This window comes from Vulpes lagopus, chromosome 13 (genome assembly GCF_018345385.1).
Source record: "Vulpes lagopus strain Blue_001 chromosome 13, ASM1834538v1, whole genome shotgun sequence".
Classification (NCBI taxonomy): domain Eukaryota; kingdom Metazoa; phylum Chordata; class Mammalia; order Carnivora; family Canidae; genus Vulpes; species Vulpes lagopus.
Genome location: NC_054836.1, coordinates 40,618,680 through 40,643,357, shown reverse-complemented (window position 1 = coordinate 40,643,357; position 24,678 = coordinate 40,618,680). Strand labels below are relative to the sequence as shown.

Sequence of the window (24,678 nt, the reverse complement as noted above, 5' to 3'; positions counted from 1 at the left end):
GGCTAAAAACCTTGATCATCAGGCAGTTGTCACCACAAAATGCTTAGTCACCCTATAAAAGTTACATTTCTTTATTTAAGATAAGAAAGGAATTTCTAGAAGGGGAAGGGAAGATACAGAAGAATTCACAATAAAAAATGATTGGTTCCTTCTAACCTTCTTAGTTCGACTATCTAATAAAAATATTAGATCTATGACCTCATCTTTTCTCTCTAGGCTCATTTTTGAAGATAAATAAAATCAAAGCTATAAAATATTTACGTATAAAAAATCCACCTATTAAATACAAATGTAAATTAACCAAAAATATATACTGAACCAATTAAGCTGTTTTTCACGGAAATTCAAATGTAACATTCTACTTTTTTAAGTTTAAAAATACTGAAATCTTGAAAAAAGAATGTTCTGTTTTTTCCCTTCAAAAATCACTAAAATTTAAAACATAAGTCATTATTCGACCATCTACACAGTAAATTTCTATTAGAGCCAATGCAAAGCCTCCTAAATAGCCAATTAAAAAAATATATAAGAAGCTTTTCACCTTTTCTCTTTAAATTATGGCTAATCCAGGATATTCACTTGATAAAATGAACAAGGAAATCATTCTAAAAATGCTCAACCTAAAACGAGACTGGAAAGTTCCCTGATTCACTGCCATACTTGGGATAGAGCATGCTTAGTGAAATGAAGTTCATATCCAATTACGGTTGGATTTATTACTTTACACCACCTTCGGCCCCCCCTCCCCCAAAATCTGTACTACTTTACCATCAATGGATTAGGGACCCCTGGGTGGCTCAGCTGTTGGGTGTCTGCCTTTAGCTCAGGGCCTGATACCGGGATCAGGGACTGAGTCTTACATCCGACTCCCTGCAGGGAGCCTGCTTCATCCTCTGCCTGTGTCTCTGCCTCTCTCTCTCTGTCTCTCATGAATAAATAGATAAATCTTTAAAAAAACAAAAACAATCAATGGATTAGGCAACCACTAAAGACGAAAAGTTAGGGTAAGGTAAAATTAGGAAAGTTTAACTCAAAGCTATCTACTACACATCTGCTATGCACAAAATACCGATAGGCCCTAGGGACAGTCCCTGCCAGTGAAATCAATAACCTGACAAGAAGAAATTTAAAACACTCTAAGTTTACCATCTTAGTTAAAAACCACTTGATGTTCGGGTTATTTTCTTGAATTTTTTAAATGCCAACATAAGCTCTGTTCTTAAATTATCTATAAATGATTAGCTCACTATTGGTACCAACCTCAAGAAGGCCAGCTTTTGTGGTAACCACCAACATGTCAGAATTTCCTTCATCTTCCATAGTAAGTAACTCTTCAACCGGAGAAGCAGCTCGAAACTGGAAAGGTGTACTTGCTCCACGAATCTCACCCTTATGGGTAACATAGCAGAACTGATAAAATTCTCCATCATCATTTGGAAGGTAATAACCTAGAAGGAAGTTAACAAAAAAAATTATTAAACTTAAAAAGACAATTAAATGCCATATGGGATTTTGGATTGGATTCAGGAACAGGGAGGAAAAAAATCGCTGGAAACAATAAAATTTTAATAAGGTTTATTTTTTTTTAATTTTTATTTATTTATGATAGTCACAGAAAGAGAGAGAGAGGCAGAGACACAGGCAGAGGGAGAAGCAGGCTCCATGCACCGGGAGCCCGACGTAGGATTCGATCCCGAGTCTCCAGGATCACGCCCTGGGCCAAAGGCAGGCATTAAACCGCTGCGCCACCCAAGGATCCCCTTTAATAAGGTTTATACTTTAGTCACTACTATTGTACCAATGTTAAATTGCTGGTTTTTAAAATAATGTACTATGTAAAATGTTAACATTAAGGAAAGCTGAACAATGGGTATACAAAAATTCTGTGTACTATTTTTGCAACTTTACATCCAAAATTATTTCAAAATATAAAGTTTTATAAGAGTAACACAGGGGCACCTAGGTGGCTTAGTCATTTAAGTATCTGATGATTCTTGATTTCAGGGTGGTGAGATACAAGCCCTACAGTAGGTGTGGAGTCTGCTTGGGGTTCTCTCTCCCTCTCTCCTTACTGCCCCCTCCCTGTGGCCATCCTACCCCTTCTGTTCTTTTATTTTATTATTTTTTTCCCCCTTCTGTTCTTTTAAAAAAAAAAAGTAGGGGGAAGGCACCTGGGTGGCTCAGTGGGCTCAGGTCATGATCCCAGAGTCCTGGGATCAAGTCCCACATCAGGATCCCCGCTCAGTGGGGAGCCTGCCTGCTGCTCCCCAGGCTTGTGTTCTCTAATAAATAAAATCTTTAAAAAAAAAAAAAAATGACATGGGGTAGATTTGGTAACATACTTTTTGTTTTTAAAACCCCATCCTCCTATCACGTACAACTAAATTTATTAAGCCATGGCTGAGTGTAACTTCATAAATAGCCACTAGACTTATTTTTAAATAAGTAGAAAAATACATATGCTCTGACTAATCGGCTCTGGTATCATGACATTAAAAATTCTACAAACTAGATATTCAAGGTCTGATAAATCTCACAAAAATAATCCACTAAAAAGGGACACCTGGGTGGCTCAGCAGTTGAGCATCTGCCTTCAGCTCAGGTCATCATCCCGGGACCCCAGGATCAAGTCCTGGATCAGGCTCCATGCAGGGAGCCTGCTTCTCCTTCTGCCTATGTCTCTGTGTCTCTCATGAATAAATTTAAATAAAATCTTAAAAAATAATCCACTAAGAAATGGTTCAAATTCCATTTGAGATACAAGACATAGTTATTCAAAGTTGCAATTTAAAGCTATCTAGAGGGGATCCCTGAGTGGCGCAGCGGTTTAGTGCCTGCCTTTGGCCCAGGGCACGATCCTGGAGACCTGGGATCGAGTCCCACATCGGGCTCCCGGTGCGTGGAGCCTGCTTCTCCCTCTGCCTGTGTCTCTGCCTCTATCTCTCTGTGACTATCATAAATAAATAAATAAATATATATATAATTTTAAAAAAAATATTTTAAAAAAAAAAGAAAAGAAAAGAAAAACAAACCACCAAAATCAAAACACTGCCAACACCAAATGCTGGCAAAGATGCAGAGGAATAAGAACTCTCACTCAATACTGATGGGAATGCCAAATGATATTATCACTCTGGAAAACAGTTTGGTGGTCTCTTACAAAACTAAACATACCAGGACGCCTGGGTGGCTCAGCAGTTGAGCATCTGCCTTTGGCTCAGGGCATGATCTTGGAGTCCCAGGACCTGGTCCCACATCAGGCTCCCTGCATGAAGCCTGCTTCTCCCTCTATGTCTCTCATGAATAAATAAGTAAAATCTTTAAAAAAAAAAAAAAAAACCTAAACATACCATACCATCCAGCAATTATACTCATTGGTATTTACCCAAATGAATGGAAACTCTACATGCATACAAAAACCTGTGAATGACTGTTTATAGCTTTATTCACAATTAACAAAACTTCTTTTAATATACAAACGATTAAACTATTCAATAGAATATAACTGCTTCCTCTGCAGTTCTCTGCATTTTATGTGCATTACAATATCATACTGATATAGCATTCACTGGCTTCAACAGACCAAAAAGAATCCACAGAATAAACAAGGCTAAGAATTTCCTTTAATATAATCCAAAATCAGTGCAATTATAATAGAAAGATCACTCTGAAGCAAATTCTGTGATATAAAGCACTTTTTTTTAACTTTGTATATAAAGCCAAGCTAAGAACAAATTTTATATTTACTGACTTACACCTATTTTAAAAGCAACTGCTCAGGATCCCTGGGTGGCTCAGCAGTTGAGTGCCTGCCTTCAGCCCAGGACGTGATCCCGGAGACCCTGGATCAAATCCCACTGTCAGGCTCCCTGCATGGAGCCTGCTTCTCCCTCTGCCTGTGTCTCTGCCCCTCCCCCATCTCTCATAAATAAAATATTAATAAATAAATAAATAAAATAAAAGCAACTGCTCTATAAATTCAATAATCATTGTGGTTTTCATACTGAATTATTTTTCTCACTCTAATTTGTTACATTATTCTAATATCAGTAACAGTTTTCTCATTTGGGAAAAAAAAAAAAATCCACAGTAAGGATCCGGAATGAAACTAACTCTTCAATGAAAAGCAAAAAGCCTTTTAATATCCACAAAAAATATGTATCGTACACTACATATTTACATTCTTGTGACTTCTGCTAAACAAACATACGAATTAATTCAACTTTGGTATGTTGGACATGCCCAAGTAGACCATCACGATGGAGAGCAACATTTTTAATGGCAAGAAAACATCAAATTTCATCAAGTTGTTTTCAGTTCTCTCACCTTGAAACGCTAATACACAATTAACTGTTGATCCTTCTACGTAATGTTCAGGCATAGGAGACCATAAAAATGTGTAATAATCACGAGCAGTACTCCATCCAACCTAAAGGAAAATAACAAAAACATAGAGATTCTAAGTATTTTAATATTTAGAATCTTATAGCGTATTTTTTTACTGCATCCTAAAGTTATAACATGTGTTACTATGTTTACAAATCATTGCATATTTTAACAAGCATGTCAAATTTTTATTATTTTTATTAAGCTATAACCTAATGTTATAAAAATCTGAATTGAACAGTAGAATTTCTATTATGTATTAAAAATACAATCTGATACCCAATTTCTCAAGGAAAATCTTAGTATGTACATGATCAAATAACAACTTATATTTCTTAAATTTCCCTTAAAATCTGATTTCACTAAGCATAAGGGCTTTTTTCTTTTTTAAGCAGGGCTCAAACTCATGACCCAGACCTAAGCTGAGATCAAGAGTTGGACACTTAACTGAGCCACCCAAGTGCCCCCTCACTAAACGTAAGTTTGTAAAACTTACTATTTTAGTCTCAAAATTCAGTGTATTTAGATTTTCCTCTCCACCTTAAACGTGGTAACTAAACTTCACTAATCTCTCATACCAATTCTTAACTGCAGCCAATTGATAAATTTTGTAAAAAGTCCTTTGTTACCAAGATATTTATATATATTCAAATAGAAAACCTATGCTCCACCTATATCTAAAACATTTTCAACTTGGAACACCTGCGTGGCTCAGTCAGTTAAGCATCTGCCTTCGGCTCAGGTCATGATCTCCTGGTCCTGGGATTGAGCCCCATATTGGGCTCCCTACTCAGCGGGGAGTCTGCTTCTCGCCCTCTCTCCCACTGCCCCTCCCCACTGCTGGTTCTCTCAAATAAAAAAAAAAAATTTCAACTTACTATACAAACAGATTCAGTCTATTTTCTAGATGGACTATACTGTGCTAAATACTGAACATTAGAGATGTTTAAAACAGGTACACACAAAATTCGTTTTATTGTGCTTCACAGATACTGATTTTGTTTCATTTTGTTTTACATAGTGAAGGTTTGGGATAACCTAGAATCAAGTCTATCAGAACCATGTTCCCAACAGCATTTGCTCACCTCACAACTCTATCACATTTTGGTAATTCTCTGAATATTTCAAACTTTTTCAACATTATTATAATTGCTATGGTGATCTATAACCAGTGATCTTAGATGTTACTATTATTCTAATTGTTTTGGAGGTTCACAAACCACACCCATATAAGACGATGAACTTAATATATATGCTTTGCTCCACCAACTGGCCATTACCTTATCTTTCTCCTCAGGCCTCCCTATTCTCTGACACCCAACAAAATTGAAATTAGGCCTCAAAGTCTTCCCAAAGTCATACCTCTCACTCTTAAAATCTAGAGTTTTAATGTATCCTCTCAATCTTAAAATCTTAAAAGCTAGAAATGAATGATTAAGCTTAATGAGAAAGGGATATCAAAAGCCAAGAAAAGGGGATCCCTCGGTGGCGCAGTGGTTTGGCGCCTGCCTTTGGCCCAGGACGCGATCCTGGAGACCCGGGATCGAATCCCACGTCGGGCTCCCGGTGCATGGAGCCTGCTTCTCCCTCTGCCTGTGTCTCTGCTTCTCTCTCTCTCTCTCTCTCTCTCTCTGTGTGTGTGTGTGTGACTATCATAAATAAATTTTAAAAATATTTTAAAAAATATAAAAAAAAAGCCAAGAAAAGCTGAAAGCTAAGTGTCTTGCACCCAACAGCCAAATTAAAAATGCAAAGGAAAGGTTCTTGAAGGAAATAAAAGTGCTACTCCAATGAACACATGAAGGATAAAAAGCCAAACAGTCTTATTGCTGATATGAATAAAGTCTTAGTGGTCTGGAGAGATCAAATCAGTCACAATACTCTCTCAAGCCAAAGCCTAATCCAGGGAAAGGCCCTAACCTATCTTCAATTCTATTAAGCCTGAGAAAAGTGAAGAAGCTGCAGAAAAGTTTGAAGCTAGCAAAGGTTGGTTTGTGAGATTTATACAAAAAAGCACGTCCATAATATAAAAGTGCAAAGCGAAACAGAAAGTATTAATGTAAAAGCTGTGGTAGCCAAGTTACCAAGAAGATCTAGATAATAAATGAAGGTGGCTACACTAGAAACAACAGATTTTCAATGTAGATAAAACAGCCTTATATTGGAAGAAGAAGCCATCTAAGACTTCATAGCTAGAGGGAAAAGTCAATGCCTGGCTTAAAAGGACAGGCTGACTCTCGCTAAAGGGCCAATGCAGCTGGCAATTTTAAGTTGAAGCCAAAGCTCATTTACCATCTCAAAAATCCCAGGTCCCTTAAGAATTATGCTAAATCTACTCTGCCTGTGCTCTATAAATGGAACAAAGCCTGTATGACGGCACATCTGTCTACAACATAATTTACTAAATATTTTAAGCCCACTGTTGAGATCTACCACTCAGAAAAAAAGATTCCTTTCAAAATCCTACTGCTCATTCACAAAGCAGCTGTTTACTCAAGACTGCTGATGGAGAGATACAACGTTAATGCTGTTTTCATGCCTGCTAACAAAATATCCATTCTGCAGCCCACAGATCAAGAGTAATTACGACCTGCAAGTCTTACTATTTAAGAAATACATTTTGTAAGGCTATAGCTGCCATAGGCAGTGATTCCTCAGATGGCTCTAGCCAAAGCTAAAAACCATCTGGAAAGAATCACCATTCTAGATGCCATTAAGAACATTCACAATTCATGGGAACAGATCAAAACATCATCAACAGAAGTTGTAAGAAGCTCATTTCAGCCTTCATGGATGACCTGAAGGGGTTCAAGACTTCGGTGGAGGGAAGGAACTCCAGAGGTGGTAGAAACAGCAAGAGAACTAGAATTAGAAGTGGAGCCTGAAGCTGTGACTGAATTGTTGCAATCTCATGATAAAACATAAAACACATGAAAAGTTGCTTCTTATGGATGAGCAAAGATTCCTTGAGATGGAATCTACCCCTGGTGAAAATGCTATGAAGATTCTTGAAATGACACCAGAAGATTTGGAATATTACAGAAACTTCATTTACAAAACAGCAACAGGGTATGAGAGGACTAACTCCAATTTTGAAAAAAGTTCTGTATGTAAAATGTTATGGAAAAATCATTCATGAAAGATCAATGGATATGATAAACTTCATTATTTTCCTATTTCTCTCTTTTTTAAGTAAACTCTACCCCAATGTGAGGTTCAAACTCATCACCCTGAAATCAAAAGTCACATGCTCCACTGACTGAGCCAACCGGACACTCATTTTGTTGTCTTATTTTAAGAAAATGCCACAGCCAACTCAACTTTCAGCAACCACCACCCTGACCAGTCAGCAGCTATCAACCATCAAGGCATGACCACTAAAAAGATTATAAATTGCTGAAAGCTCAGATGATGGTTAGCATTTTTTAGCAATAAAGTATTTTTTTTGTTTTTAATAAAGTATTTTTTAATTAAGGAATATACACTGGTTTTTATAAGCATACTGCTATTACACACTTAATAGACTACAATAAGTGTGAACTTTATATGCACTGGGTAACCAAAAAAATCATGCTCACTTCACTGTGGTGGTCTGGAACCCAACCTGTAAAATCTCTAAGGTATGCCTGTACTAGATACCCATTTGCAGATAAGAAAGATGTAGAAGAAAATTATGCATCATCCACAGGTTTAGATTATGCATACATTCTACAACTCTAATAAGCCTAGGATCAGATTACAGAACGTTGAAACTAAAAGAATATTGGCAATCTTTATTCTCTAAAGGAGTGCTCTCAAACTGTAGGTCACAACCCAATATGAAGTAGTAACATCGGGGAGTGGCTCAAAGTTTTAGCGCCACTTTCGGCCCAGGGTGTGATCCTGGAGACCTGGGATTGAGTTCATGGGGCTCCCTGCATGGGGCCGGCTTCTCCCCCAGCCTGTGTCTCTGTCTCTTTCTCTCTGGTGCACTCTCATGAATAAATAAAGTCTTAAAAAAAAAAAAAAAAGGAAGTGGCAATATCAATTTTGTGGTTCTCACCCTCATTTATTTTTTAATTATATAGAATTAGAGAATATCAGTGCATGAAGGGTAAATAATGCTTCTTGAAAATCTGCTTCAGGAATACTTGTGCGCGACTTCCTGCTAGGTCAAATCACAGAATTTTTCTTTCTTTATGTTGGTCAGCTAAAACCATTTGAAAACATATGAAAGACACTATTCATCTCTTTATAGATGAGAAGCTTGAGGAACCCATGATGCAATCTACCTCACTTAAGGCTGTTATTTTCTCTCAGAATTGTTAAAAGGATTAAATTAGATGATGAACATAAAAGCAATACCCAGCAGAGTGCCTGACCCACAGTAAGCACTCCATAAACAGTTTTTGCAAGCACAGTATATTATAGTGATTAAGAGCATAGGAAGTAAGGTCAGACTGCCAGAAAAGATCACTTACTAGCTATATGACTTCAGAAGTTATTTCTGTTCCTTCCTCCTTAAAATGGAGATAACAATCTCAAAGGGCTGTGTAATAAGTATGATAATCGCTATAAAGAAATCAGCAGTGCTGAAGCACATTAGTATTCATTAAATATTACCATTAACACCCAAGGACATGCAGCCTATTAGGAACAGTGATCTTGATTCTATGATGTTCTCTCCCTCATTTCAGATCCCACCAATGCTTCACCATCTCCTGAAAAAAAGTCCATCTGAAGTCTTTCCCCCAACATATGCACCTGGTACAAATCATAGCTTGTATTCTTTGTGCCTGAATATATACTGATATTGAAAGAGGTAACTACCTAGAGGTACCAGGGAGGCTGAGTCAATTAAGCATCTGCCTTTGGCTCAGGTCATGATCCCAGGGTCCTGGGATCAAGCCCAGCATTGACCTCCCTGCTCAGCCGGGAGTCTGCTTCTCCCTTTCCTCCTCCCTCTGCCCCTTCCCACCCCTCGAGCACTCACTCTCTCAATTCTTTTAAAAATTAAAAATTTTTAAAAACATACATTGAAAAATGTACTATCTAGAGCTACATCTTTTTTTTTTTTTTTTTTTTTTGCTACATCACTTTAAAAAAAAATCTCTCTAAGTGAATAGGCTCTCTCTGGACTAAATAGTCAAGAGAAGGGCTAAGTGTGCCATTTATTTTTGATGGCTGACACATAAAACTGTAAACATCACAATTACAGATATCTGACTCAAGTGGTACTGGGAATAGCAGTTAACAGATTTACTGAATGTTTGTTTTGTATAAATATTATCATCTTACAAATTAAGATATTAGTAAAAGTCTAGGAAATGAGAGAGTCAAGATCTGAACCTAAAGTTTAAGCTCTTCACCACCAGGACACTACTTACTCCTCTCTTGGCAAGATGTATACTTTCCTACCTCCTGAAATTCTACCACTTTCCTTCCAACGCTGCGTCAGACTACATAATTATTAAAAGAACTGCAGTTGACAAAAGACAGAAACAGTAAATAGGGGAAGCTCTACATTTATCTATCATACTCAAACAAAATGGAGAAATACAAGAAAAATACGTCTAAGAAAAGAGAGATGTTGAGGGATGCCCGGGTGGCTCAGGTCATGATTCCAGGGTCGTGGGATACAACCTTGCCTTAGGCTCTCTGCTGCTCCCCTGCTTGTGTTCTCACTCTTTCTCAAATAAAATCTTTTTTTTTTTTTTTTTTTTTTTGACCAAATAAAATCTTTTAAAAAAGTGAGAAAGAGAGATGTTAAATGATTTGGTCCTTGCTGTGTTTTCTCTAAGTGAATCACAACAGTTCAGAGCTTATCAGTTGCCTACAATGGCAAACTACAAAGTATGCCTTTCCTTCACTGCCAAGTCTGAGCAATCTTCTCAAAGTGGTTGACAGTGCTATGAGATGTCACAGGTATCTCACGCTGAGCACACTGAGGGGCAAGATGAAGCCCAATCCAAGTGTAAAATATAAAATTATGCTTTAAGGGGCACCTGGGTGGCTCAGTGGTTGAACATCTTGCCTTTGGCTCAGGTCATGATTCTGGAGTCCTGAAATTGAGTCCCACAGGGCTCCTCGCAGGGAGCGTGCTTCTCCCTCTGCCTATGTCTCTGCCTCTGTGTCTCTCATGAAATAAGTAAAATCTTTAAAAAAATAAATAAAACTATGCTTTAAATTCCTTAAGAAACACTGAACAATGGATCTTGAAGAATGGATCTAAGTCACTATGGAAGGGACATGTCAGACATACATAAAAAAATAAATGTAGGGGTACCTGGGTGGCTCAGTCACCAGTTGGAAACCTGGGTATCCAACTCTTGGTTTCAGCTCAGGTCATGATCTCATGGGTCGTGGGATCAAGCCCTATATGGACTCTGCACTTAACTGGGAATCTGCTTCAGATTCTCTCCCTCTGCCCCTCCAAACCTCCCCCTCAAATAAATCTTTAAAATAAATGTAAAAGCCTCTCAATTTGGGAAGATACAAAGTACTTGATCCTTTAAGAAAAGTATGGCTAAACTATCACATAAAAATGTAAATCGGGGAAAAAAATAATATATATATTATATTATAATATAATAATTATATATATTAATATATAATATATAATATTATATATTATATATATTATATATTATATATTATATTATATATATATAGTAGATCGGGATGCCTGGATGGCTCAGTGGTTGAGCATCTGCCTTTGGCTCAGGGCATGATCCCAGTTCAGGGATCAAGTCCCACGTCGGGCTCCCTGTGAGGAGCCTGCTTCTCCCTCTGCCTGTAACTCTGCCTCTCTCTGTCTCTCTCATGAATAAATAAAATCTTTAAAAAAAAAATACATATATACACACACACACAGTAGAGCAAGTCATAATGGAAGAAAGAGTAGATATCTGGAAATTACATAGTAAGATTTGGTAAGAATAATAAACAATTTTAAAAGTCAACAAACAACACAGTATCCAAGTCACAGCTATTTCTCTATTTTCCCAACCACCTGGTTAGAACTTGACTGGAATTCAGATTTCAGAATTCAAACAGATATCCATCCCTTAATATACAAGGGAATCTGCCTTTTAGGGTACTAGCAGCAAATTGAAAGAAAATTATTAAATTTGGAATAACAATTTTAAAACAATGAAAAATGGCAGGGAGAAGTGACAACACTTAGAACAATGGAACAGTCAAAATTACCTATGACTGTTATATTTGAACCCAATTAAGAGAGTATATCTGGGATGCCTGGGTGGCTCAGCGGTTGAGCGCCTGCCTTCAGCCCAGGGCATAATCCTGGAGACCCCGGATCGAGTCCCGCATCGGGCTCCCTGCATGGAGCCTGCTTCTCCCTCTGCCTCTCTCTCTCTGTTTCTCATGAATAAATAAAATCTTTAAAAAAAAAAAAAAAAAAGAGTATACATATATTAAAGAAGAAACCAAAGTCAACCATTATTAAACAGTTTAATTTGGGAAATCACAATAGTACTGGGGATCATTCTTCTGTTACTAATGCAATAGCAAAACAAGCAAAAAAGGAAATGACTGAAATAAAGAAAAAACCACCAATGTGTTCGACCCCCCCCCCCTTTTTTTAGAGGGAGGAGGGGGAGTGGGAGAGGGAGAATCTCAAGCGGACTCTACACCCAGTGCAGAGACCCACATGGGGCTCCCATCTCACAAACCTGAGATTACAACCTGAGTCAAAATCAAGAGTTGAACTCTTAACAGACTGAACCACCCAAATGCCCCAATGTTCCCTTTAAATAGGATTAACATTTTAGAAAAACATGTTGGATGAGAAACATTGATCATACAGGAAATTCTGAGAAGGAATGAAAGAAAAGAAGGACCTCAAGATTACCTCATAAAACTAAGATATTAATAAATTCTGCAGACACCTTGACAGAAAGAAACATTAGGATGAGCACACAAAGAACACTTGTAAAGAGAAAACCAGAGTTCCAGAGGGGGCTGATTTGGGGGGAGGGGCAAAAGGAGAGAGACCTAAGACCTGGAAGTAGGAAAGGCACTGAAAATAAATTTGCTGGTTCTAGGGGTGCCTGGGTGGCTCATTCGGTTAAGTGTTTGCCTGCAGCTCAGTTCATGATTCCAGGATCCTGGGATCAAGTCCGGCATTGGGCTCCCTGCTTAGCAAGGAATCTGTTTCTCCTTCTCTCCTGTGCTTGTGATCTCTCCTTCTCGAAGAGAAGAGAAGAGAAGAGAAGAGAAGAGAAGAGAAGAGAAGAGAAGAGAAGAGAAGAGAAGAGAAGAGAAGAGAAGAGATTTTCTGGTTATATATGGATAAACACAAAACCTATAAAATACTATAAAATTAGCCTATGGATTTTTAAATCTAGAAAAATATATACCACACTTCTTCACTCACAATTCTGGGTGCTCAACCTTTCTGCTCAACCTAAAACCAATTCTCAGAAATCTCTAATTCCCTATGACATTCTTCCACAGTAGCAAAACCAAATCGGCATACTCAAGCCCTCCTCAACTCTTAACACATGATCTTATTTCTCCTTACTGAATATAATAAAGCCATGAGTGAGTTCCAGTCCAAATTCATTCAACTAATTGTGACAAATTCACAATGATTCTACTTATGGATTATAATCCACAACTGACTCCCTTTTCCACTTTAGGCGTTATTTCACCTAGAAAATTAGGATAGTCTAAAACATTTTCTGTCTCCATTCTCTTCTAATTTCAATTTATCTTACTCAACCTTCCAAGATAAAGACTCACTTCTAAAATTACTCTCTGCTGTACTTCATTCCTCAGCCAAATATTAAAACAATCCATAATATGATCCAAACCAAGCTTTTCCATTCATGTTCTAAAACTGATGATCTGTCCCAAACAAGTCAAATTCCTTTAACATTTTCACAAACATACCACACACACTTTCCCTTCATTCCTTCCCCCTTATAGCTATCATCTTGCACTCTCTTGCTTCCCTAAAATATTGTATCCATCAAAATCATCCTAGAGGGCAATTTGCAGTACACCTAAATGTTTTAAAACATGCAATGCAATAAGCATGGCAATTCCACTCTATTAAACATGATTTATTTTGAGACTTCCCCCATGTATTCTGAAATTTTTACCACATACCTGAAATTCCTATCAAGTTTTTTAAAGTATTATCCAGGCAATTCTATAATCCAAGCGCATTCCATACCACTGTATTCATTTATGTAAGTATTATTTCTTAGAGAAAAGTTACAGCACTTGAAGTGCGCGTGAGATAAGAGTTTGGCATTACCAAAGTAAAAAACAAGCAGGCAATTCCCGGGATCAAGTCCCATGTCGGGCTCCCTGCATGGAACCTGCTTCTCCCTCTGCCTGTTGTCTCTGTCTCTGTCTCTCTCTCTCTCTTTCTCTCTCTCTCTCTCAGTCTCTCATGAATAAATAAAATCTTTGAAAAAATAGTAATAATAAGCAGGCTATGACCAAAAAAATGAAGTTACATATACAGAAGCTTTATATGGGGGACCTGGGTAGCTCAGTTGAGCGTCTGTCTGCAGCTCAGATCATAATCCCAGGGTCCTGTGATCAAGCCCCACTTTAGGCTCCCTACTCAGCATGGGGAGTCCGTTTCTGTTTCTCCCTCTGCCTCTCCCCCAGCTCATGCTCACAAACTCCCAAATAAAATCTTAAAAAAAAAAAAGGAAGCCTTATATGGCACACTGGTAAAGTTATTTGGTCTTGGCGTTATTCTACAGATAATGAAAAACTATTTAAGAGTTTGAAACAAAAAGAAGATATGTTCAGATTTTCATTTTATAATATAGTTTATATATATACAGTAGTTTGAAGAACATATAAGGTAGGGGGGGAAGAATGAAAACAGGGAAAACAAGTGCAATAACTTTGGAAAGGGCATAAAACTAGAGCACTGATATCACAGATACAAAAATACATATGCAATAAAATGTAAAGAAATGGTGTTTGAATAGATTTGAAAGGAAAGTAATTAGCTTTTGGCTTAGGCAATAGGCCATTAACTAAAAATTGAAGGGAAAAAAAAACTTCAAAGGAAAAAGGTAAAGATTCATCTTGAAATACAATTCATCATACATCAGCCTACATACCTACATATGCAAAGACATCCCACTGCCCAAAATAGAAACCTACATTTTAATTTTAGCCTATAACTAAAGGTCTCCATAGATAGTCTGAAGCTTAATTCCAACATTATCTCCCTCCACTTTCCTAAATGAAGGTCATTTTCTAGTCAAACTAACTTGTCTCAATAACATTCTCAACTTTGTGGCTCTTCTTAAACCATTTTCCTGCCAGAAATGCCCCCTCCTTTCCCTCAATCTTATTTCCCTGCTCTACTTTTGTCTGACCAATTCCTATACAAAACACCAATTTTCACTCAGCCTCTTTAACTTGATAACCCATACTTCACATAAAATCAAACCAGTAAAAAAAAAAAAAAAAAAAAAAATCAAACCAGTACTAACTTCATAAAAATGCTTACAATGAATGTATCCCCATTTTGGAATCTGACTCAAACAATAAATAGATTAAAAAAATAGTAAATGATTCCTCTATCATGAAAATCAAGGAAGGGATTCAAAAAAGAAATGAAACGTCATTAGATGCCAAAACTTTCTTTGTCCAATAGTTTTTCGGCCCTCCTCACTCTAAAAGGCTGACTTTCACTTCTAGATACCTGTGTTTCATTCTGGCAGCTGTTCTTTCTTTCTACTTTGCTGGAACTTATACACACCATGCAATCAAAATTTCAAGACCCTTAAAATCATATCTAAAACTCATTCTGAGGGAGAATCTAGAGGAACTGAGGAGAAAAGTTTTATTATTTGGACATTTATGACATTTTGATTGTTGAAAGGACACTTTTTAATTTTAAGTAATCTCTACACCCAATGTGGGGCTCAAACTCACAAACCCAAGATCGAGAGTCACATGTTCTTCCAACTGAGCCAGCCAGGCACCCTAAGGACTCACGTTTTAGTTATCCACTACATTCTTAAGAGTTGAAATTGCCAGTAAATTTCTAGCACAGAGAAGCACCACCATAAAGATCACCTCAATGTAATTCTCAAGCAACTACTATACAAAATGACTAGCAAAAGGTAAGAACTGGGATTCCTGTCATCAGAGAGTTTACTATTTAGTCATGTAAAAACAGAATACTCTTAATAAAATGGGGCAGCCTGGGTGGCTCAGCAGTTTAGCACTGTCGTCAGCTCTGGGCCTGATCCTGGAGACCCAGGATCAAGTCCATGTCGGGCTCCCTGCATGGAGCCTGCTTCTCCCTCTGCCTGTGTTTCTGCCTCATGAATAAATAAAATTTAAAAAAAAAGGGGGGCATAAAATGACATGAGCAATAGTTAATCAACGTAGAATAGAAAAATAACACGGCTGTAGAGTTGTATAAAATTAATTATAAACGACTGAAGAGATAGTAAGTGATAAAGCAACTCAAAGGAAAAGACCTTTTTTCAAATAAGGAATGGAAAAAATGGAAGGGAAAGAAAGGTTCCAAAAAATGTTTCACAGACCTTTTGATCAGAGATGGGCAAAACTGGTGAACTTTAGTTCCCAGTATCGTATACTACTCTGCACTGTTAGGTATTTCATGTTTATAAAGCATTTAAGTTTACAAATGTAAAAAGACCCTTATTGCAGAGTGAAGACAAGGCTAATACAAGCTACTTATCAACCTGCTTAAAAAGAAAATAGAGTACCTATACCTACATGGAAGAAATATGCAACAAACTGTTCTTACCTTGAATATACCAACCCAATCTTTTGGATGTGGATGGATATATGGAGTTAAGGTGTAATGACATTCCAGGTGTGCATTAGGAAGATAACTCTTGGCCACGTTTTGAAAGATGACATGGGCAAAGTTGGAAGTCTGCAAGGGGACTTCTTGAAAGGATGTCATTGTGAATCTGAAACAAGCAAATCATACAAGTTGAATGATACCAACTAACACAAAGTTTATACCTTCAGAAAATACACAAAACTAAATGCAAATTACAAGAGCATCTGCATGCCATAATTATTGAGAAGACATACACTTGGAATTCCTCCTTAAAAACATGATTGAGGGCAGACCCGGTGGCTTAGCGGTTTTGCGCCGCTTTCCGCCCAGGGCGCGATCTTGGAGATCTGGGATCAAGACCAACACCAGGCTCCCTGCATGGAGCCTGCTTCTCCCTCTGCCTGTTTGTTTGTGTCTCTCTCTCTGTCTCTAATAAATAAATAAATAATCAAAAAAAAAGATTGAATATAGGGATCTCTGGGTGGCGCAGCGGTTTGGCGCCTGCCTTTGGCCCAGGGCGCGATCCTGGAGAGCCGGGATCGAACCCCACATCGGGCTCCCGGTGCATGGAGCCTGCTTCTCCCTCTGCCTGTGTCTCTGCCTCTCTCTCTCTCTCTCTGTGACTATCATAAATAAATAAAATAAAAAAAAAAAAAAGATTGAATATATAAAAATACAAACTGATGGAATGCCTGGGTGGCTAAGTGGTTGGATGCATCTGCCTTTGGCTCAGGGTGTAATCCCAGAGTACTTGAGTCAAGTCCCACATCAGGCTCCCTGCATGGAGCCTGCTTCTCCATCTGCCTATGTCCCTGCCTCTCTGTGTCCCTCATGAATAAACAAAATCTTTTTAAGAAATAAAACTACATCTGCAAGACATAAATGTTTCCCATATTTTGTGCTCTACTTTTGAGAAAAAGGATACAACTGAGGATTTACTCAAAAAATCTATACAGTAAAAAAAAAAAAAAATCTATACAGTATCACAGACTCAGTACAATTATTGATTGTATACTACATATAAGAAACTATGACAATGTCCCTATAGTACTTGCTCCTGAATCATCATAAAAATCCCCATAATGTGACAGGAAAACCAGGGCAAGCTTTTTGCTAACCAAATTAATCTAATTTACTTTATAAATCAATAAAGTCTCTATAGGGCAAGCACAGCAGTTAGTCTCTATTCATATTTTAACTATTAAAGTCTTTATTGTTAAGATTGAAGACAACTGTTTATGTTTCTTTTGCTGACTTGTTTGAAATACTAAGGCAAATTTTCAAAATTTCTAAATAAATACTTCAGAAAATATTCACTTTTCTTCTTGTATCTTCTCTGCTTCTGTTAAAGTACTGCTTTACTGGAACAGTATATTGAACATCTCATAAAGAGATTATCAATGGTGAGCCTGGGAGCCACCGTGGTAGAGTACCAGTCTAGTTGTCATCCTCTCCACAACCTGAGCTTTGCCAGGATTCCAACGCAAGGAGAGTGCATTCAGTAGCAATCCTCCTGTCATTGGCTTATTACCAGCAGCCCTATTTTACAGAAGGATTTGACTATCACTATTATGCCAAAACCATCAATAAAACGCAAAGATAGCACTTACATACAAACACTGGGAACGCTGTCTAAAATAAATGAAGAGTTTTATTACTTCTTTGAATTGTCTGAGCTAATTTGGGCTCAGGGGGATGTCATGATGCTAATAAAATCACTAATGATAATCGCTTTTCAACTCAATGGCTTCATAAAGAAGGAAAAAACACACTGTTTTCAGTTTTGAAAAATTGTTTACTAATGGTTATACTAGTTAAGAGAAACAATAGCTAAAAATCAATGAAACCAACTTCTAGCAGATACAACTACCAAAACTGAGACAAATGAATGAATCACTAATATATTTCTAGGAAGAAAAGTATTTAGGATTCTCTGAGGAAAACATCTAGTAAGGAAAAAATAAGGTTAGCTTAGACTGAGTTGCCAATGTTTTTCGTTAAATGTAATTTAAGAATGAAACTTTTTCTTAAGACTTAACATATTTCCTTTTTTTTTTTTTTTTAAGATTTTATTTATTTATTCATGAGAGACACAGAGAGAGAGAGGCAGAGACAGGCAGAGGGAGAAGCAGGCTCCATGCAGGTCTCCAGGATCACACCCCGGGCTGCAGGCGGTGCTAAACCGCTGCGCCACGCCACCGGGGCTGCCCTTAAGACTTAACATATTTCCTAAAGTAAACTAAATCAACAAAGCTGTAATTGTTATAAAACAAGTCAGTGAAGTTTAAACTTTTGTTTAACCTCAACTACACTGTTTTAAAAATCTATAATCCAATCTTACACTTTTGCTTCACTGAAAAGGTAGAAAGTAGGAAGGTATACTTCCTACTATGTATTTATGTATTTATGTATATGTATTTATTTATGTGTATGTGTGTATATACACTTACAAATGCATCAAAAAGGACTAAAACATACAACAGTTAAAAACAAATGCATCAAAAAGGACTTAAAATACAAGTTAATAGTCTTTACTCATGAGGGACTATGTGTGAAGACTTTTAATTGATTTTTTATCAGTATGTATAAACTCATCTTCATTTTAAATCAACATATTGACATGAAATTTCATTTTAAACCTTCCCCCATTCAAGTTTTTATTTTTATTTTTTTTTAATTTTTTTATTTATTTATGATAGTCACAGAGAGAGAGAGAGAGAGACGCAGAGACACAGGCAGAGGGAGAAGCAGGCTCCATGCACCGGGAGCCCGATGTGGGATTCGATCCCGGGTCTCCAGGATCGCGCCCCGGGCCAAAGGCAGGCGCCAAACCGCTGCGCCACCCAGGGATCCCCATTCAAGTTTTTAATAGAAGACTCTAACATCATACTTTAAATATATTCATGATTATAAATCTTAAGAGTAAAATAATTTGTGACCATTCTATTAACCTTATTATCTCTCCCCAACACTCCAATCTAAACATTTCAGTGCAACTATAGAATTGTTTCACAAGTCATTCCATTCTCACGTTTTAAAAACTTTTTTAAAAATTAAATTCCAATATTATCTTCTAGTCATAAAAAGTAACAAGGGATAATGTAATCTGAATGCAATTACCACATGAATCAACCAATTTTAAATACTAAAATAAAATTTCCCATATAATTCGTTTTATACTTATGCAGATAAAGATGGGCAAGCTTATAAAAATGCTAAAATTTATTGAGAATGTCAATTTATCAAGATGATTCAGACAGATTTATACAATATCCATGCTCATGTGCACACACACACACACACACACACACAGCCCAGTGGGGAAGTAATGTGCAGTCACTGCATCACCTTGTGGTAATGCTTGGGAAGTGTAGCTTCACTAACATCCTGAGAAAAAACACAGCACCTTAGCTGAAGAGGAAACATAGCCCCTTTACACACAGAGGGAAGTAGAAGCTGCTGTACTATACCAAATTTTGTTTCCCATTCTCTTAACGTACATCTCCAGAAACAGGTACATTAAGATGCAAGCCAAAGGCTAAACAAAAATTTTCCACTCAAGGGCAGCCCAGGTGGCTCAGCAGTTTAGCACTGCCTTCAGTTCAGGGCATGATCCTGGAGACCCTGGATCGAGTCCCACGTCAGGCTCTCTGCATGGAGCCTGCTTCTCCCTCTGCCTGTGTCTCTGCCTCTCTCTGTGTGTGTGTGTGTGTGTCTCTTATGAATGAATAAATAAAATCTTTAAAAAAAAATCCACTTAAGAATTAAAGAACCAAATACATTAGCTGAGAAACAAAGTCTGAAATGCACATATATATATATATAATGCCTGCAAGTGCCCTCTTCTATGTTTTCTACCATATTCCCCAAAGGTCCAAAATGTCTAGAGTTCCTTAGTATGAGCTATACTGTAAACTTTATAAAGTCTTTTATCTAAATTCCAATTTTGATATTTGGGGGGATTCATCAATATCTAAGGAAAAGATAAATACTATGCAGCCAGTGGGCACTTAATTAAGTAGCTAAAAGAAAGAGAGGGGTTGAAGCACTCTAATGTTATGTTTAATTCTTCCTCCTGGAACTTTTTCAAGCCCAAAACAAATCTAGCTTTTGTGGTAGTATTTTTCCAGTGGCTTCTGATAGTCATTTACTGGACTAGTCCTTAGTCAACTAAACTAGAAAATACACATACTAATTTTGTTGTGTGTGATATGACTGGTGATTGTATTTTTTTTTCCAAAGTACTTATCAAGTTAAATACACTAAAGGTAAATTAAATATCCTGATGTCCAGGATTTGCTTTAAAAATTCCAAGGGGAGGGCAGCTAGGGTGGCTCGGTGGTTTGGCACCTGCCTTCGGCCCAGGGCATGATCCTGGAGACCCGGGATCTGGTCCCACACCGGGCTCCCTGCGTGGAGCCTGCTTCTCCCTCTGCCTGTGTCTCTGCCTCTCTTTCTCTCTCCATGTCTTTTATGAATAAATAAATAAAATCTTTAAAAAAAAAAGGGGGGGGTGGGGACGCCTGGGTGGCTCAGCAGTTGAGTATCTGCCTTTGGCTCAGGGCATGATCCCAGAGTTCCGGGATCAGGTCGCACATGGCTCCCTGCATGGAGCCTCCTTCTCCCTCTGCCTATGTCCCTGCCTCTCTCTGTGTGTCTCTCATGAATAAATAAAAACTTAAAAAAAACAAACAAACTCCAAGGAAAAAAATATACTGGGAAAGGTAATAAAACAAGATTAGTAAAATGGTAGTTCCTTTTACTGTTTTTCTCCCTTTGTGTAGATGAGTAAAAATTAGTAATAAAAACTACATGTAAGACCTACTGCAATAGGAACACATTATATGTAATGGATGACAAACAGCAAAAAGTTTTTAAAATCTTCAGTTAAAAATACATGAACTTTTAAAATTATGTTTAAACTTCAGTCCCATCAAACACACAAATATCTGAAGAAAAAACTGTTTGACATTCTAGAGCAGAAAAATGTTATCTGCAATCTTTCTGGGAGGCAGAAACAAACCCAACACTGTTAATTTGCACTCTTACCAACATCTGTATCTCTAGAACTCTTTTTTTTTCTTTTTTCTTTTTCTTTTTTTTTTTTTTTTTTTTTTTTTTTTTTTAAGATTTAGACGCTGAACCGCTGAGCCACCCAGGGGTTCCCAATCTCTAGAATTCTTCACAATGGAGTGCCACTTCATTCTGCCCAGGTTTTATTCATACTACTCTTATTTCCTCTATAGATTGTTTTAAACAAGTAGTTTCTAAAAGCCATAAAAACGGCCCATATTTTTTCTTAAGATTTTATTTATTTATTCATGAGAGACAGAGAGAGGCAGAGACATAGGCAGAGAGAGAAGCAGGCTCCATGCCGGAAGCTTGATGTGGTACTTGATCCTGGGACTCGGGGATCATGCCCTGAGCCAAAGGCAGACACTCAACCGCTGAGCCACCCAGGCTTCCCAGTATTGGCCCATATAAAGAGGGAGTTTTTATCTTTTTGTAAGGGTTTATTTGGGCCATAATAAACTTTAAAAAGCCAGCAGAGCATACAGCCAAAATTTTACTCATGGTAATATCCAAATTCCAAAGGAATAAAATCCAATAAACTTCACACATGGTATACCCCAAAATACTCTACCAAAGAAGTACACGAGTATCATTAGGATGTTTCATAGTTAACATCAAAAGGCTGAAGCCATAAATGGTATGCAACTTAAGAATGTGATGATGGGGGATCCCTGGGTGGTGCAGCGGTTTGGCGCCTGCCTTTGGCCCAGGGCGATCCTGGAGACCTGGGATCGAATCCCACGTCGGGCTCCCAGTGCATGGAGCCTGCTTCTCCCTCTGCCTGTGTCTCTGCCTGTCTCTCTCTCTCTCTCTTTGTGTGTGACTATCATAAACAAATAAAAATTAAAAAAAAAAAAAAAAAGAATGTGATGATGAGGGACGCCTGGGTGGCTCAGCAACTGAGCGTTTGCCTTTGGCTAGGGGGTGATCCTGGAGTCCTAGGATCGAGTCCCACATCGGGCTCCCTGCACGGAGCCTGCTTCTCCCTCTGCCTGTGTCTCTGCCTCTGTCTCTCATGAATAAACAAAAATCTTAACAAATAAAAAACAATTTTTTTAAAAAAATGTGATGATGAGAAAAACTATGATAGGATGTCCTTTGAAGAAGCAGCAAGAAAAAAAAAATTAAAATTAAAGATGTAATAAGCCATTTTCAAAGGTAATCAAGTAATTCTTCCAGAAATCAAGCCTATTCCAAGTAAGAACGAAACAAAAGGCCTAGCCTCAGACCCTTATCTATACCTGAACTGCACTTTGAGGGGTAATCAGCCCACTTTCCTATTAACATGTTACTCAAATAATCTTTTCAAATGCTTTGGAACTGAGCACCAAAACTATAGTTAGTGCTCCATCCGTGCTCAGGCTGTAGAAATCTTACGCTGAGGGTAAAGCAGAGTTGAAAAAAAAAAAGTAAACTTTTCGGGGGTGCCTAAATGGCTCAGTCCGTTAAGCGTCTGCCTCAGCTCGGGGTCATGATCCCAGAGTCCTGGAATCCAGCCTTAGGTCGGGCTCCCTGCTCAGCGAGGACTCCGCTTCTCCCTCTCCCTTGGCTCCTGCGCTTGCTCGCTCTCTCTCTCTCTCTCAAATAGATAAATGAAAATAAATTAATTAAATAAGTAAATAAGCAAACCTTCCCATCTAAATCCTTATATTACAGCGTAACAGCAATGCGTGACTAAACGGTGGAGCCTAAAACCTAACACACGGAGAAAGCCGAATGCCATCGTGTTTTTCAAACAGAACTATCACAGAAAAGGTTAATAACCCGCGTACCAACAGTCACACACGACCCCACCCCCACCCACCTCAAAGACCGCCCCAGGCGAAGAGCGTAGGTTCGGACTAGCCCACAGCCAGCGGACTCGCAGGGCGCCGGGCGGGAGGGGGCGGGGAGGGAGAGTTGTTGTGAAATCAAGAAAAGTTGCTTAAGCAAAGGAAGACGTGACTCTCCTCCGAGGACTTTAAGATTCCTCGGAACACTGAGCAGAGGAGCCGTCCATAAACAGACCCAGAGAAACGTTTACCAGACCCGCCGCCCAGGTAAAGTACGCGGTCGGGCCTCCACAGCTAACCCCGCCCCCCCGCCCCCCCGCGGCCCATCAAACGTCGCCGGCGCAGCCGAGTCTCCGCCCCTCGCTCCGCCAGCGACACAAACCAAAACACCTGGGTTTCACCCCAGCCGGGCCAACTCGGACTTGACCTGCTTTCCCCAAGCTAGCCCACCCCGGAGCCCACACACAAACTGCCCTCAAAACACACCCTAGAACGGGGCCTCGGGCAACACACGTTCCTCCTCAGGGGGTCCCCCGCGTCACTCGCCCCCTGCCCTAGCGCCCCCACGTCCCCCACGGCTCCCCCCAAACGGCGAAGGCCTATCCCGGGGCCTCCCGGCCGTGTGGGGCGGCCACCCGTCGTTTTTCCCAGACCCGCTGTTAACAGAAGTTGCCACACACACCCCACCGTCACAATCGTAGTCCAGGAGCAAAAGTTTGTCCTCGGAAAGGAAAGCATCGTCATCTGGCTGCATCGTCACCAGGAGAGCACTCCCGAGACTGGCCAGGCCCCTGGACTCTAAGGCTGAGGAGCGTATCACGAGCCCCCCAAAGAGCTCCAGCTGGGGACCGCCCCACTAAAGGCGCTGGAGCCGGCCGGAGAAGCCGCTTACCTTGCGAGGGGCTCCGGGACGGAGGGAGCGTTACAGAAGCTTCCGAGCCCGTGCCGCCATCAGCCGCTGAACCTCTTCCGCCACCACAACCTCCCTCCACCGACCAGCCCCACCTCCCCTCAGGGCCAAGAAGCCGGCGTGGCGTCACTTCCGGCTGAGGGACCTCCCCTTCCGCCGCCGCCGCCGCCGCCGCCACAGCCACCGCGCGGAGGGGGCGGGGCGGAGGGGGCGGGGCCATCCACTGAAACACCGCCTCTGCCTCTGCGACCTTTCCTGGGTCCCGCGGACAGAGCCAAGCAAGCCCAGGCCTGCTTTGACCTCTTCTTGGGGCCTCACAGTAATGATTCACAAACCTAGTCAAACAGGGTCCATTTGGGTTTGCATTTTTCTTTTTTTTTTTTTATTTTTACTTGAACCGAGGGATCCCTGGGTGGCTCAGTGGTTTAGCGCCTGCCTTCAGCCAGGGTGCGATCCTGGAGTCCAGGATCAAGTCCCACGTCCGGCTCCCTACATGGAGCCTGCTTCTCCCTCTGCCTGTGTCTCTGCCTCTCTCTCTCTGTGTCTCTCATGAATGAATAAATAAAATCTTAAAAAAAAAATTTTTTTTTTACTTGAACCGAAAAGTTAGGTACCTTACCAGTTAGGTAGAAAGGGCAGTTTAGAGGCATGGGAACTATTACCATGTCATTACCTGGATCTGAAAAATCTAAGAGAAGCCACTTATTTTATAGATCATGAAAGAAGTAAAG

At 39.2% G+C, this 24,678-nt stretch overlaps 1 protein-coding gene across 3 annotated transcripts in view; it reads right to left on the bottom strand.

Annotated features, from left to right (window-relative positions):
- The window catches only part of TAX1BP1 (Tax1 binding protein 1), a 91,815-nt gene extending 67,728 nt beyond the window's left edge, over positions 1 to 24,087 (bottom strand). For all 3 annotated transcript variants that reach the window (XM_041728185.1, XM_041728186.1, XM_041728187.1), the window contains exons 1-4: positions 23,930 to 24,087; positions 16,151 to 16,319; positions 4,327 to 4,429; positions 1,261 to 1,448 (exon numbers count right to left, since the gene is read on the bottom strand). In XM_041728185.1, the coding sequence (XP_041584119.1) occupies positions 1,261 to 1,448; positions 4,327 to 4,429; positions 16,151 to 16,312 (453 nt within the window). In that variant the 5' untranslated portion in view covers positions 16,313 to 16,319; positions 23,930 to 24,087. The remainder of the gene's footprint in view (positions 1 to 1,260; positions 1,449 to 4,326; positions 4,430 to 16,150; positions 16,320 to 23,929) is intronic.
- Between the last annotated feature and the right edge of the window lie 591 nt (positions 24,088 to 24,678).